Below are 15,221 nucleotides of genomic sequence, written 5' to 3'. Positions count from 1 at the left end.
GTTTTTAAGGCTAAAACATCTTCTGGGAGCCTTTCCTCCAATTTTCCACCAACTCATGTCAGATAAATGGCTCCAATCCTACCAAATTCTACCAGAAGCATATGGACTGACAATGTTGGAATGGAGTTCCAGTATAAAAAAGATAACATTTGCAAAGAAGTTAAGACTACACAGTTAATAGCATAGGTTCTTTATCATAGCTGTGTTCAGTTCAACTGTTACTGTAAAGGTTTGATCAAGAGAGATTTCCTCAATCAAATTTATGAACTTACAAAGAGAGAAATAGAACAGACTTAGGAGATCTCCTAGTTAAGCTCTTGTGACTTGGGATACCTTCGAAATGATAAGGTTGATTATATTCTTCAAGCCCTTGCTTTTGCCCTCTCGGGGCAGCCTCCTTAGGTCTTTGCCTCCTTAGGAACTTTGAAGTTATTTAACCATTAATGACTGTTGAAAGTTTCTGAATCCCAGCATCCTAGATAGATGAGGGCAGATTTTCTTCATAGCATGGTCCCAGAATCCAACCTTTGAAAAAGATCAGGGTAATTTCCAAAACATCACTAGCCTTGGGGATGACTTCTCAAGTTTCCTCTGATTCTTGAAGAGTCTTCTGTTAGAGAAGGAGGAGTCTTTGAGAGTACCCAAGTGATGCCAGCTTTTTGAGGGAAGAGGGTTGAGCCCTTGGCTCTTGTAGTTGGAACAGCAGCCATGGACCACAGGTCAGCAAGGGACCTGTTCTTTGGATTCCATTATCACCTTAAGTTGGTCACTAAGGATCCAATGGGAAGGCTGTTTCCATTTGGGGGATAGTCTAAGCTGTGAGGAGCAACATAAGCCTAGACATCTATATGCACCTTCGTGAGGTAAAGTTGAGACCCATCCGAATGTTGGGTGTTTTCCATCTAGTTATTCCAAGCTTATTCCCTTCGGAGGAGAGTCTATGAAAGGCAGAACTCACCAGAGAGGAGTTAGAATTGTAGGTTTTGATTTATGGATCATGTGTCCTTTATCTGTTTTATGCATTATTTGTAGGTTTATTTTCTTTATTTTATATGGGATAAAATATAGGCTATCTTGTCCCTGATAGTTGCATTAAATATTTGTGAAGAATCTGGGGGACCTATTTTACTCACCTTTGTGGAAATACAAGCTCTATTTTGACATTTTCCAAGGATGAGTTCTAAGTAGGGACATAATGAGCCAAAGAAATATTATGATTTCTTGGCATAAGATTAGACTTGGTCATTATGAAACAAGAATCTGTGGGACCTGAGCTGCAAGTTACATTATAATCCCTAGCCCATTGGGGTATGAATTTGCCTGCCTATTAGCTCTTGGTTTTTTAATAAGAAAATTCTGCTGTTATTTTCTGTACTATTTCTATAAAGCTTATGAATTCCCTTTCTTCCCACCTCTTCCATTCAAAGATGTGATCTTTTTATAGCAGTGATTGCCATGGCACTCTGTGAAACTATTGATTAAAGCCCAATACCAACTAAAGCTGTTTGTATGGAAAAGGTAACACCCACTTCTTAGTCACTACTGATGACTCTTCAGGATTCCCCATACCCACCAAGTCAGAGCTCCCATACCTTACCAGTTCTCAGACTCCCCACTCACCAATGGCACCCACAGTGACAAATGGGTTGTCTCGAGGGTTGATGTGCTTGTCATAAGGTCGGTTGCCATACATGTGGGCAGCACTGTTGACCAACCAGCTAACGTTGAGGGAGATGGTATAACGGAGGACGAAGGACAGGAAGTAAGAATTCCACAGAGTCTCTCCCCAGACATACCAGGGCACCAGTGTAGGTAAAGCAAAGCACATGAGCAGCACAGTGATTTTGTAATACCTAAAAGACAAAATGACAGGAAAATTGTAAACAGGACCTCACTGTGGGAAGGAAAAGGAAGAGTTAATTACTGGAAAGAGTTATTCCTGCCCAAAAGATAGTCAACAGGTCAGTTCTTTCTATGCTTCCTGAAGAGGGGAATGGATCCATAGTTTGTCCATTCTCTAGGCAACTTTCAAGAATCACTCAACCAATATTTTTCCACCACTTCTTCGGGCTTATATATATGCCATATATCATCGTTTAAAAAAATTGAAGCTAGAAAGGAATGTTCCCTGCCCATAAATGATTTATATTTTAAATTGGTCATTTACATAGCTTAAATAATAAATTATACTCTAATACTTTTATGGTTATTTTACAAATACATTTACATGATGTTTGTTCTTTTTTTTTTTTTTAGGTTTTTGCAAGGCAATGGGGTTAAGTGGCTTGCCCAAGGTCACACAGCTAGGTAATTATGAAGTGTCTGAGGCCAAATTTGAACTCAGGTCCTCCTGACTCCAGGGCTGATGCTCTATCCACTGCACCATCTAGCCGCCCCCTTGTTCTTCTTTCTTGAAGAAGACCATGACATCAGGGAGGTGATGCCATGACAAGCACATGAATTGGGTTTGAGGGGGGGGGCTGTGCTGTCACCAGTCTCACTTTCTCTTTCAGAACCATCTGGGTCCAATGGCCAGATAGGAATTAGGACAACTGGAGATGACCCAGGATGTGAGGCAATCAGTTTAGTGACTTTCTAAGGTCACATATATGGCTAGTAAGTGGCAAGTGTTTGAGGTTGGATTTGAACTCGGGTCCTCCTGACTCCAGAGTTGACATTCTATCCATTGCACTAACATTTACAAAGTGATTTAAGATTTGCAAAGCATTTTACAAACATTATTTCATTTGATCTTCACAATGAGATAGATACTATTATTATCTTCATTTTACAGGTGAGGAAATTGAGGTTCAGAGAGTCAAACAACTTGCCCAAGAACATACAGTTAAACAATATCTGAGGTGGGATTCAAACTCAAGTATTCCTGAATCTGTCTGGTGTTCTATTATCTAATTTGATCTTCACTACAGTTTTGTGAGAGGATATAGGTTAATTAGGGTGAGTTAAGAGGTTAAGTAACTTTTTTTTAAGCCCACAATATTCTATATTTTATTTTATTTTTCCAATTACATGTTATGAAAGTTTTTCAACTTTCATTCACTTGCATATTTAGAAATGACACAATTTTCTACCACCCTCCCTTCCTACCCCTTCCCTTCAGCAGTGAAGAGTCTGGTAAAAGTTGTATTTGTATATTTGTATTTAATATGTTTACATATTAGTTATTTTGCGTGTGTGAGGAATTAGGATTAATGGAAAAGAAAGAAAACCACGGGATAGGAAGGAAAAAACATAAGAGAAGTTTTTAAAAAGTGAACATAGTATACATTCAGATTCTATAGTGGGGGGTTTTTTGGTTTTGTTTTTAATGCCTTCTAAAGATCCACAGAATTAGGATTCAAACTTAGGTCTTTTGACCTCAAATTCTTCTGAACATCAACATAAAATCTCCCCAAAATGTGTAGTTCAATGGAAAGAACATTGAACTTGGAACTGAGTTTGAAAGCTGAATCTGCTAGTTGTGTGACCTTGATTAATTCACTATCCTCTCTGGACCTCAGTTTCCTCATTTTTAGAAAGAGGGGGTTAGTCAAGATCACCTCTAAGGTCCTTCCAGCTTCAGATTTAAAATCCAATGTGACAAAACTTAGCCACATAAAACCAAGTTCATTTTTAAGGTAGAGAGAAAATAAAGAGGCAAAACCAATTGTCTGGATCTTATTATACAATAAACAAATTATTCATAGCTCCTTATTTTTTTATTCTCCCTCAAGTCATGCCACAGGATGTTCCTGTGCAGAAATTGGGTGGAGGGGGAGGAAGAATAGAGGAGGGGGTATAGAGAGAGACAGAGAGACAGAGAGAGAAAGGGGAGGGGGAGGGCGAGAGACAGACAGAGAATGGAGGGAAAAAGAGAGAGGGACAGGGACAAGGACAGACATGCAGCAAGAGACAAACAAAGACACACACACAGAGACAGAAAGACAGAGATAGAAATTCAGAGATAGAGACTGAGACAGAAAAGACAGACAGACAGAAAAGGAGAGACAGACAAAGACGGACAGAAAAAGAGAATAAAGAGGAGGGGAAGAGAGATGAGAGAGTGAGAAACAGGGAGTTAGAGACAGAGAGAGAGAGAGAGAGAGAGAGACAGAGAGAGAGAGAGAGAGAGACAGAGAGACAGAGAGAGAGAGAGAGAGAGAGAGAGAGAGAGAGAGAGAGACAGAGACAAGGATGGGGGGGGGGTAAAGGGATGAAGAGACAGAGAAAGAGAGACAGAAAAGAGAGACACAGACATAGAGAAAGAGAGAGCCAGACAGCCAGAGCCAGAGAATTCAGAGACCCCTTGGATTCTGACCTATCCTGCCTGAGACTGTCCAGAAAATCTTTGGCTGAGCTTCAGATAAAGCATCTAGATGCTCGTCTTGGCCCCACTGAGCTTTTCCTTGTTTCCAGTGAGTCCCTGCCAGGCCTTCCCCCTGGGGGTTGTGGGCTTCTTCCTTCCTCCCCCCTCCCTCCTCACAAAGAGACCCAAGCAGCCGGCTTCTTTCCATTAATTACAATCCCAGGTTCTCCTGGGTTACACCAATGCAATTTAGCAAAGCTAAAGTCACTTAAAAAAAAAAAAAAAACTCTAAACATTGAGATCACCACTCCTGGGGTTTCCTTGCTTAATAACATTCAGATCTAAAAAATCCCAGCTAAGAACCCTCAGAATAATTCTCCTGCACCCCACCTCTTCTGCCCCTGCTACTTCCCCAGCATTTGTTTGGTTTTTCCTCATTTACAAGTTGTTGGGAATTTTTTTTTTTGGGGGGGGAGTGGAAATTAGAAAACACTTCTGTCTTTAGCTTTGTCTTTTGTCCTTGAATTAGACCCATTTACTTAGTGAGAACTGAGTCAGATTTGAAGTGATCAACCCTTCCCTCAGAGGTACTATAAAGCCCAGGGCGGACTTCTGCCCCAGGAAGGGAGACATTGAGACTTTTCATTAGTCAAAATAGAGAAGCTAAGTTAGGAAGCTTTGCTGCTGATAGCCCTAATAAAAAATAGAAAAGGTGGAGAAAAATGACTTTGCCTATTTCAGTTACTTTTCTGTTCTGGTCTAAATTTAGATATATACACACATATTTATAAGCATGCACATGTATATCTGTGTTTACATATATAAAAATATACCTGTATATGAGAGAGGAAGAGGGAGACATACAGAGGGAGAAAGAAACAGAAATAGAGAAAAGTAGTGAAAGATAAAGAGAGCTGGAGGGAGACTGAAAATAAGAGAGGGGGGTTGTAGAAAAGGAAGGGAGGGAAGGACAGAAAGACACAGAGAAAAAGACTATAAACACAAACATTTATACATATTTACGTCAGAGAGGAAGTTGGAAATTTCTAACCCTAAGTGAAATATTTACCCAAGATAAAGGACTGTGATTTCCTTTAAAACAAAAATATTACATCCTAGACCAGAGAGTCCTAGGGCAGCTAGGTGGCACAGTGAATAGACCACCAGGTCTGCAGTGAAGATCTGAGTTCAAATGTAGCCTCAGACACTTCCTAGCTGTGTGACCTGAACAATTCACTTAATCCCATTTGCCTCAGTTCCTCATCTGTAAAATGGGGACACCCTGAAGACAGAAATGACAAACCACTCCAGGATCGTTGACAAGAAAACCCCAGATGGGGTCGCAATAAGTCAGTCATAACTGAAACTGGACAAAAACAATAAAAACACAAGAATATCTGATAACAACTGACTTTTGTTAGCTGGGTAGTGTAGTTCATATCCTCTGGTCATCACTAATATATCAGGAAGAGGTTTTGTAAGCATTTCACTCTATCAAGATGGAGGTGAGGTGGTAGGCAGGTAGTCCTCAAGAGATGAAGCCTAGAGGATGATAGTAAAGAGCTGCCAAAGAAGACTTGAAGATGACATATAAACCCAAGGGGAGGAAGAAAAGAAAGGATGAGGGGAGTCAGGGTGAAGTCCAATATTCAGTTATTTTGTTTATTTCCTAGGCTTTTTGTATGCTTGGTCTTAGGTTTATAAGAAAAGTTCCCTTTGGCTTTATCCCTTCTTCATTGATTAATCTGAGGTGGACCATAGGAGAGTCAGAAGATAATGGTTTGAAGAACTCCTTTCTCCCATAGAATGAGTTCTGGCAACTCCATTAAAATATTGTCCAATAGCATATTGTATAAAGTAGCAGCAAAATTTTTTTTAATTTTAGGCAATAGGGTTAAGTGACTTGCCCAAGGACACACAGCTAGGCAATTATTAAGTGTCTGAGGCCAGATTTGAACTTCTGACTCCAGGGTTGGTGCTCTATCCACTGCACCACCTAGCTGCCCCAGCAATATTGTTTTAAGAATGACTTTGAGTGAATAAGTTATTTTGATGTTATAAATATCCAAATTAACTGTAAAGTATATGTGAAGAAAGATGCTATCTGCATCCTGAGAAAAAAATGATAAATAGAAGTATAAATAGAATAATATAACATATATATCATCTTTTTATTGTAATATGGTATAGTTATAGTTACATATCTTTATAGAAATGCTTGTTTTATTTCATATTCATTTCATAAATTAAAAAATATATATTTAAAATAAAAGACTGAGTAGGTCTAAGAAGATAGAGCTAGACAGATTTCTAAGTAGGGTGAAATATTTTATAGAGTCTAGATTTTGAGTGACAATTATAGTTTATATTTAATGGGGTAGGGAATGATCAGCCCCTGGAGGTTTTTGAGCAAGGAAAAGATATACAAAACTTGTGCATTAGAGTCAAAGACAAAAGAAAATCATAATTAGCCTATCAAGCTATTATCTTTGCCAAGAAATAGCTTTGAATTTTTCTCCCTGTCCAAGTCATTGACTTCAAAAACTAAATTTCCCTATGTAATAATAACAAACTTGTCATGTAGATAAATCGAATCTTGTTGGTGATATGATTGGATTTGTCAGAGCTTCCTCAGTGACTCAAGTAAAGCCTATTATACTTACTGACATCTGTCTTTCTTATAAACCATCTCTTATCTGCCATTCATTTGAAAGTGAAGAAAAAACAATTAACCGGATGTGCTGTGTAGTCTAGAGATTTAGTAAAAGATGCTGAGATTTTTTTTTAATCAAGATAAACAATAGATGATGGCTTTCTTTCAAATTCCATTCAACCAAGAATTGGGATTTTGTGGTACTAAAATATACATTTGGCTTACCAGTTAGCAAGTGAGCCAATTTCCTTTGGGCAAATGGGCTGAGAACATCATGCTGTTTGTGGGACCATTATAACCAGCAGCCCAAGAAGAGTTCAGTGGAAAAGATTTCAAAGGTCTGATCAAAACAGTGACCAATCGTGACTTTAAAAGACTAATGATAAAGTATGCCTCTTGACGGGCAGGGGATGGACTAGCCATTTTCAGATGTGGCTAATGTGTTTATTTGCTTTGTTTGACTAAATTTCTTTGTTACAAGGGAAGACTTCTTTTTTTGGGAGAATGAGCTGAGTTAGTAAGATTAAAAAAATTTTAATAAGAGAATCAGTAAAACATTCAAAAATATTAGTAAAACAATAACTTTAGAAAGGGACAGAGTCAAGGCAATTTTGTTGCTAATTTAAAAATTTTGATATATGCTTGAAAACTGTAACCAAAGCTCACCATTATTTTCATAATCTTTGTTCTTCTTTGAATATTGAAATATTTATGTATTAGTGATGATAAATGCATAAGAAAACAAAAAAATTGAATAAAACGTTAATGAAGAAAGAACTTCCAAATTCTCTGGTACATTGAGAGGGTTTTAAATTCCTGATGCAGTAGGGGCAGCTAGGTGGTGCAGTGGATAGAGCACCGGCCCTGGAGTCAGGAGTACCTGAGTTCAAATCCAGCCTCATACACTTAATAATTACCTAGCCATATGGCCTTGGGCAAGCCACTTAATCCCATTTGCCTTGCAAAAATAAATAAATAAACAAATAAATTAATTAATCCCTGATGCCATTTTCCAAAAGACAAAAAGAAATTGAAACTGAAATCATAATAGCTCACATTTTCTAGAATGTTCAACTCTGTGAGGAGCTCCAGACTCAGAGTTAGGAAGACTTGAATACAAATTTCATTTTAAATGATCAGCAGCTATGTGACCCTGGGCAAGTCACCTAACCCTTGTTTGCCTTAGTTTCCCCATCTGTAAAATGATGATGATAATAATAATAATAATAATAATAATAATAATAATAATATCACCTACCTCCCAATGTTATTGTCAGTATCAAATGAAATGTTTGTAAAACCCTTAGTGCTATATAAATATTAACTATTAGTGTAAATATTGTGCTGGGCACAAGCACACCAGATGAAGGAACCAGGGCAGGCAGGCAGTAGGGACTCCCAAGTCCATAGAAGCCCTCATTGCTGTATAGGGTACAGATGAGTAAGGGGATACCTAAGAGAGAAGGAGCAGAACAAGACTTTCCCTAGGAAAGCAAATTTGCTAAGTAGTTTCCAGGGAGACCAGTCCAGTAGATGCCTCTTCAAAGAAAAAGTGAGGAAATCAATAGTAATGAACTAGAGAAAGACAGAGGAGGAGCCCCAAGGACAGCAAACTCTCCTCTTCCTCTCCTCTCCCTGCCTCTTCAATGATAGAGAAGGGTACTTGAATACAAGTTTCTTTTTCTTAATAATTGGTTTGTTGAGGCAGAGCCAAGATGGTGGCATGAAAGCGGGATTTCCTGGAAACTCACTCCCCCCAAAACTCCCAAAGCCATCAAATTATGACTCTAGCCAAAATATAAAGAGGCAGAACCCACAGAAAGACTGAGTGATACAATTTCCCAGTCCAACACAACTTAGAAATTCTTAAGGAAAAGTCTGTTCCACTAGGACTGGGGGTTGGAAAAAGCCTCTGCAAATGAAGCCACAGCTACAGTACAGTTGGACCAGGTATCTAGATCCCTGGGGTGGTTTCTAGACCTCCTGGCCTGGGAACAGCTTGAAGGGGTGATGAGAGAACTCTACTGCACTAGACTGAGTGCAGAGTGAGCTCCAGCCTCAGAGCAGGCCTGTGGTGAGAACCTACAGCAGGAATCGGGGAAGCCAGCCTGTACCTCCAGAATGCATCCCACAGATAGTGAGGGGGTCTGGGGCAGGACTCAGATGTTTGCCCACACCCAAATTCTGGTTACAGTTTGGGCCCCCATATCACCATAGCTGAGCAGGACCCTCCTCACATCACAGGGCAGAGGGAAGCACCTGTAGTCATCCACATATCAAAGCACAGGCAAGAGAGCAGTCAGAGCCTCTCATAAGACCTTGGAGGAATTAGGATCTCTGTGGGGTGTCCCCAAACCCCCCAAAGCCTTGGAAGTTCTGTAGATTAGTCTTGGACTGAGGAAATGAGCAAACAACAGTAAAAGACAAATCTGACAATAGAAATTTACTTTGGTCCCATGGAAGATTCAGAAGATGACAAAACTGAAGCTTCTGTAGCCAAAACCTCCAAAAGAAATAGAAAATAGGCTCAGGCTACAGGTGAGCTCAAAAAAGACTTTGAAAACCGATTAAGGGAGGTAGAGGAAAAATTGGGAGGAGAAATGAGAACGATGCAGATAAATCATGAAAACCAAATCAGTAGCTGGTGAAAGAAATACAAAAAAATACTGAAGAAAATAATAAGTTAAAAACCAGTTTAGGCCTAATGGAAAAAGCAACACAAAAGGTAAATGAGGAGAAGAATGCTTTAAAAAGCAGAATTGGCCAGCTGGAAAATGAGATTAAAAAGCTCTCTGAAGAAAATAACTAGTTTTTAACATATTATTTTCTTCAGTATTTTTGGGGGAGAGAGGAAGGAAGGAAGAGAAAAGAGGGAAGGAAGAAGAGAAGGCAAGGAAGGAGGAAGGGAAGAAAGGAAAGCAGGGTAAGAGAAGGCTGGAGGGAAGGATGGTGAGAAGGAAGAAATCAAGGAAGTAAGCAAGGAAGAAATAAACATTTATAGAGCACCTATTATGTACCTAGAGTCACAAGTCAGGACAAGCCCAGGTTTCTCCTGAATTCAAGTACAACACATTTTCCATCCCAGAGATGGGGGGAGGGGGTGCAATTTGAGAAGGAAGAGATACTATTGAAACTATATCTAAAAAGAGCCAGGTTTCTACTTATTCCTCTTTTGATTTCAAATGCAAATTTCTTCCCACTCCAAGAATTACAGATTTGCTTAGGCAGGGCAGAGATAAGACAGATAAAGCCTCAAATAGATTATTATCTCTTGACTACTCAGATGGAGCTAGGATCTGCTCATTTGTCAATCTTTAGTCTTTCATTTCTAATTAGAGCCTTTGGGATGGTGGACAAAGAAAGAAAAAAATAGATGGAACTCAAATTCTTCCAAGTTTCTGAATGTTGTGAGATTTCATTAACTTTCCAATATCAGCAACTTTGAAGTTAGTGGACTCTGAATTTATGAATTCCAATTTTGTCTTAGTCTTGCCTCACCATTACCATTGAAAATTAGGGATCAATCATTTATAATATGGGCATGTAACACAGTAGATAGAAGATGAGACACATTTCCATTTTTAAGTAGAGAGATATACTACAAAAAATAGAGGGGAAAGACTTGTCAGAAGTATATGATGAATTGTGTGGTAGCACTTGGGGGCACTTCCTCATCTTACATGTGAGTCATCAGGAAAAAGCTAATTCAGGTCCAATACACTTACTGAATCCCAATCCACTCACAACCACAGGTCAGAAGCCCCTACCTATGAATTTATCTTTATAGTCAGCTAGAGGACACAATTTATTCAAAATAAAGGCATTTAATAAAATAGTAATGAGCTACAATAAAATATTTCCTATCTCCACTTTCCCCAAAACCTGAGGCATATTTTCCTACACCAAGAGGAAGAGTAAGTTTGCATAGAGAGTCTTGGTGGATAGGCACACATTAGACCAAGGGACACACATAGGAAATACAGGTGACCATGTAGGTCATACCATGAAGGGGTAACTCAAGGTTCTAGCACAATTGACATTTTCTGGGAATGTAATTTCACCATTCCTGACAGAGCTACTGCCTTGGTAGTTTCTGCTAGGTTAGTGTGTCTGCCCCTTGACAGCACTCTTCTGGTCCTATGATCACTGTCAGACATAGCTCCATTGGATATAAAATTGTGGAATATCTATCTGCTTCCCATTTTGGGGTTTGGCTGGAACCTTAGTTTTGGGAACTACCTCTCTTCCTCACAGGAAGAAAGATGGGATCTACTATTGCTCTGCAAACTTAAAGCCTTGGTTTGGGGATTTGGGGGTTTTTTGAAGGAGGTTGTTGGATTTTGTTGTAGTTACTGGAGCCTGGGGTGGGTGACCAGAGAAGCAAAAATCTTAAAACATTCAATCTTCAGACTAGGATTTTTTCTTAGTGGTTTTTCTCCCATAAAGTGAGGTTGTATAAGTCCATTTCTCCCAGTCTTGACAAGTTTAGGTGCTTCCTTTCCAAAAGAAGATTCCTTCTCCCCAAGTCTTAAAGTACTTTTAGAATACAGAAATCCTAAATTTATGTATTTTTTGTTCCTTATAGCATGTCTCTATTAAAAACTCTTTTGCCTCCCTGCATAATTTCTAATTGCTAAATCTCTCTCTGGCTAGATTTTTTTTTCAATTGGGAGAAAACTTCAAGTAAACTGCCAAGGGGTCTTTGAGTTCAAATTCCAAACTCATTTGGTCTCCCATGCAGATGAATGGGAAGATAATAAAAATTCTGGAATAGAAGCAAAGACCAGGAGCCAAGGTCATTGTTGCCTTCTTGGATGGTGGCATTCTTGACTTTTTTTTATAGATCTATATAGCTGGCAAAACCTTTCTAGACTTTGGACTCATCCTACAAGTTGAATTCTGAGCAAAGGTTGGATTCCAAAAGTGGTCATTTGTGACTTGATGTTCGTTTGGAAGTTTCCAGAGTAATGTCTGTACTTGGGCTCTTTACCATATGACATCTTTATGAGACAGCTAGGTGAGCACCGGCCCTGGAGTCAGGAGGACTGAGTTCAAATCTGGCCTCAGACACGTAACAATTACCTACTTGTGTGACCTTTGGCAAGTCACTTAACCCCATTGCCTTGCAAAAACTAAAAAAAACAAAACAAAACAAATACAAACATATGACATCTTTATCAATAACCTAAAAAAAGACAGACATAGCATACTTACCTGATTTTCAGATAACATAAAGCAGAGAGGGAGAGTTAATATAGTGGATTCCAAAAGATCTAGTCAAGTGAGATTATGGGACTGAAACAATAAGTTTTTTAAAAGGGACAAGTATAAGAAGGCATATATGGGGATTTAATTAATAAACTTCCTAAGTAAAAAACTGGAGAGATATGACTGGCAAAGATGCTACTGAGGAAGATCTAGGAGTCTTAGTGGATAGTGAACTCCTAATTAATCAGTAGTGTGATATGGAGGCCAGATTGCCTCTAAAAAGAAAAAAAGAAAGAAGGGAGGCTTGTAAAAGGAAAAAAAAATATTGATTATCCTACTGAGTTCTGCCTTTGTAGTCCCTATAGATTATTTATTTATGGAGTATTACCTCTGATTCTGGATATCATGAGGAAGAAAAGTTTGCTTATTATGCTTGGCTCTAGAAAGCAATAAAATTCTCAGTGGATAGAAGATGCAGAGAGGCAAATTTCAGGTTTTTTAAGGAGAAATTTCCTGACAATTAGAGCTATCCCAAAGCAGAATGGATTGCTTCAGGAGGTAAAGGGTTCCCTCTTACTTGAGAGCTCTGAGCAAAGGCAAGAAGATTCCTCATCAGTTTTCCTCATTTTTAGATATGGGTCAACCTAGTTAGCCTCCAGAAGTCCTTGCTGTCTTTTAGATTCTAAGATACAGAACACTTAAAAATCCACAAAACTATTCGCTGATAAAATGAGTCAATTCAATAAATTATCAGAATAAAAAATAAATCTATAAAAATGACCAGTTTCTTAATGGGCAGTAGTAGTGAGTGAAGAAGAGAATTTAGAACTGAAAATAATAGTGTTTTTTGTTTGTTTTTTCAAGGCAATGGGGACTTGCCCAAGGTCACACAGTTAGGTAATTATTAAGTGTCTGTGACTGGATTTGAATTCAGATCCTCCTGACTCCAGGGTTAGTACTCTATCAGTTGTGCCACCTAGCTGCCCCTGAAAATAATAGTTTTAAAAGAAAAAAATGACCAAATTTCCTGAATATTATTAATAAAAGAATTAGTAGAGAGCTCTGTGACCAACTCAGGTTACTCTTACACAATAGAAATCTCTGCTCTCATATACTTGACAAGGATTGTTGCATAGTGCTTGAAGACTCCCCAGGGAGTTTAATGCCTCCTACCTCCTTGGGCAGTCCATCACATCTTTAGATAGCTTTAATTGGTCGGGAGGCTTTCCTGATATCAAGATTAAATTGGTTCCTTTGAACCATCTACCATTTCCTTCTGATTCTCACAAAGAGTTGGGAACAACTGAAATGACTCAACTTGCAACTGCCTACTTCAGTCAAACAGAACAAGTCTAATCTGGAGTCCTTGAAATATGTGAAAATAGTGATTACATCTTCCCCTGTATCTTCTCCAGGCTCAATACATCCATCTTCATGTATTATAGGCTCAAGGACCTTTACCATCTGGGTTGTCTTTTTCTGGATGAAAATTTCAAAAGAGAACTTTCATTTCAGGTAGCAACAAAATGCATTATATATCTGAGAATGAACTTACCAAAATAGAGAGGACTTATATAAATATAACTACAAAGCAATTCCATGAAAAAAGCACCTAATTTATTGGAGAGACATTTAATAGTCATACTTAATAAAATAACATCACCTCAAATTAGTCTACATATTTAATTCTATGACAAATTAATAAAGGAATATTTTATAGAAATGGAAAAGCATTTTAAAATTCACTTAGACAATAAAAAGTTATGTTTCAGAGGAAGGAAAAAGGTTTGATACTACCAACTTGAACATTATATTTCAAAGCAAGAAATAACAAAACTCTCTGGAACTAGATAAAACATAGAAAGATAGATTAGTGAAGTAGACTAAATCTAGAAATAGCCAAGATCTAGAACCCAAAGTGCACAATAGTGTGATATTGGATAAATACCCATATACAAACTACTGGGAAAGACATATTTTTTTATTCAACCCACTTTGTGGGGAAAACTGGTAAAAAAAAGTTAGATGCACAATATTAAATTTCAAATAGATTGATAAAATAGATTCTAAAAGCTATACTATAAAAAATTAGAGGGAAATGGAAGATTATATCTTTCACAGATATAAATGGGAAGAAATTTTATAACTAGACACTGAATGGAAGGTATCATAAATAACAACATAAATTACATCCATTATAAAATTTTATAGCTTTTGTACAAATAAGATCATTTCCATTAGAAAGCTATGGACTAGGGGAAATCTTTGTATTAGATACAATTTTAGATTAGGTCTGATAGCCAAACTATAAGGAATTGACACATCTATAAAATTAAGAGTCATTCCCTGATATATATGGTAAAAAAATGCAGCTGTCAAAAGAATAAAAAATTAAATAGTTACCACCTAAATATGTACAAAATCACTGAAAGAAATACAAATTAAACAATTCTGAGGTCCTTGCATATGTCAAGCTAGAGACAGTAAACATTGGAAAAAACCTGCTGTTTGAGAGACTATTGGAAGACCGACCTGCTAATTCACTGCCAGTAAAGGTGAGAATTTGTTCAACTCTTCTGGAATATATTTGGAATTATTCAAGGAAAAAATTGCTAAATGATTCATACTCTTTGACCAAGAGATTCTACTCTTGGGACAATCTCCCAAAGAAACTGAAAGAAAATATTAATCTGTAGGAAAATTTCACCCTGTCCAGGGTGAAATAACTAATAAGTGTCTGAGGCCAATCCAAAAGAGAAAAATTATTTCTACTTAGGGAAGTATTATTTTGTGAATTAGTACTAATTGTGTAAAAGCAAATTAAGTTCAAATGACTGGATGGAACTAGTATCAATATTAAAACTACAAAAGGAGGACAGGAAGAAAAGGCAGATGGAAACTAAAAATTGAAAGATGAAGTCATTTTTTTTCACTTACACCACCAAAATGCAGAAGTAGGTATTTAAGGAAGATTAAATTGGTTCCTTTGAACCATCAATCAATTGCTTCTGATTCTCACAAAGATTAAATTGGTTCCTTGGCTAAAGTGTTATG

General features: G+C 37.8%; 1 protein-coding gene across 1 annotated transcript in view; it reads right to left on the bottom strand.

The window, feature by feature from the left end:
• The window catches only part of SCD5 (stearoyl-CoA desaturase 5), a 70,931-nt gene that overhangs the window by 7,406 nt on the left and 48,304 nt on the right, over nt 1-15,221 (bottom strand). Inside the window, exon 4 of the mRNA XM_074227384.1 lies at nt 1,621-1,853. Coding sequence (XP_074083485.1) covers nt 1,621-1,853 — 233 coding nt within the window. The remainder of the gene's footprint in view (nt 1-1,620; nt 1,854-15,221) is intronic.

The sequence above is a fragment of the Macrotis lagotis genome, chromosome 3 (assembly GCF_037893015.1).
Source record: "Macrotis lagotis isolate mMagLag1 chromosome 3, bilby.v1.9.chrom.fasta, whole genome shotgun sequence".
Taxonomy (NCBI): Eukaryota; Metazoa; Chordata; class Mammalia; order Peramelemorphia; family Peramelidae; genus Macrotis; species Macrotis lagotis.
The sequence above is the reverse complement of the archived record's forward strand: the minus strand, read 5'-3'. Positions and strand labels throughout refer to the sequence as shown.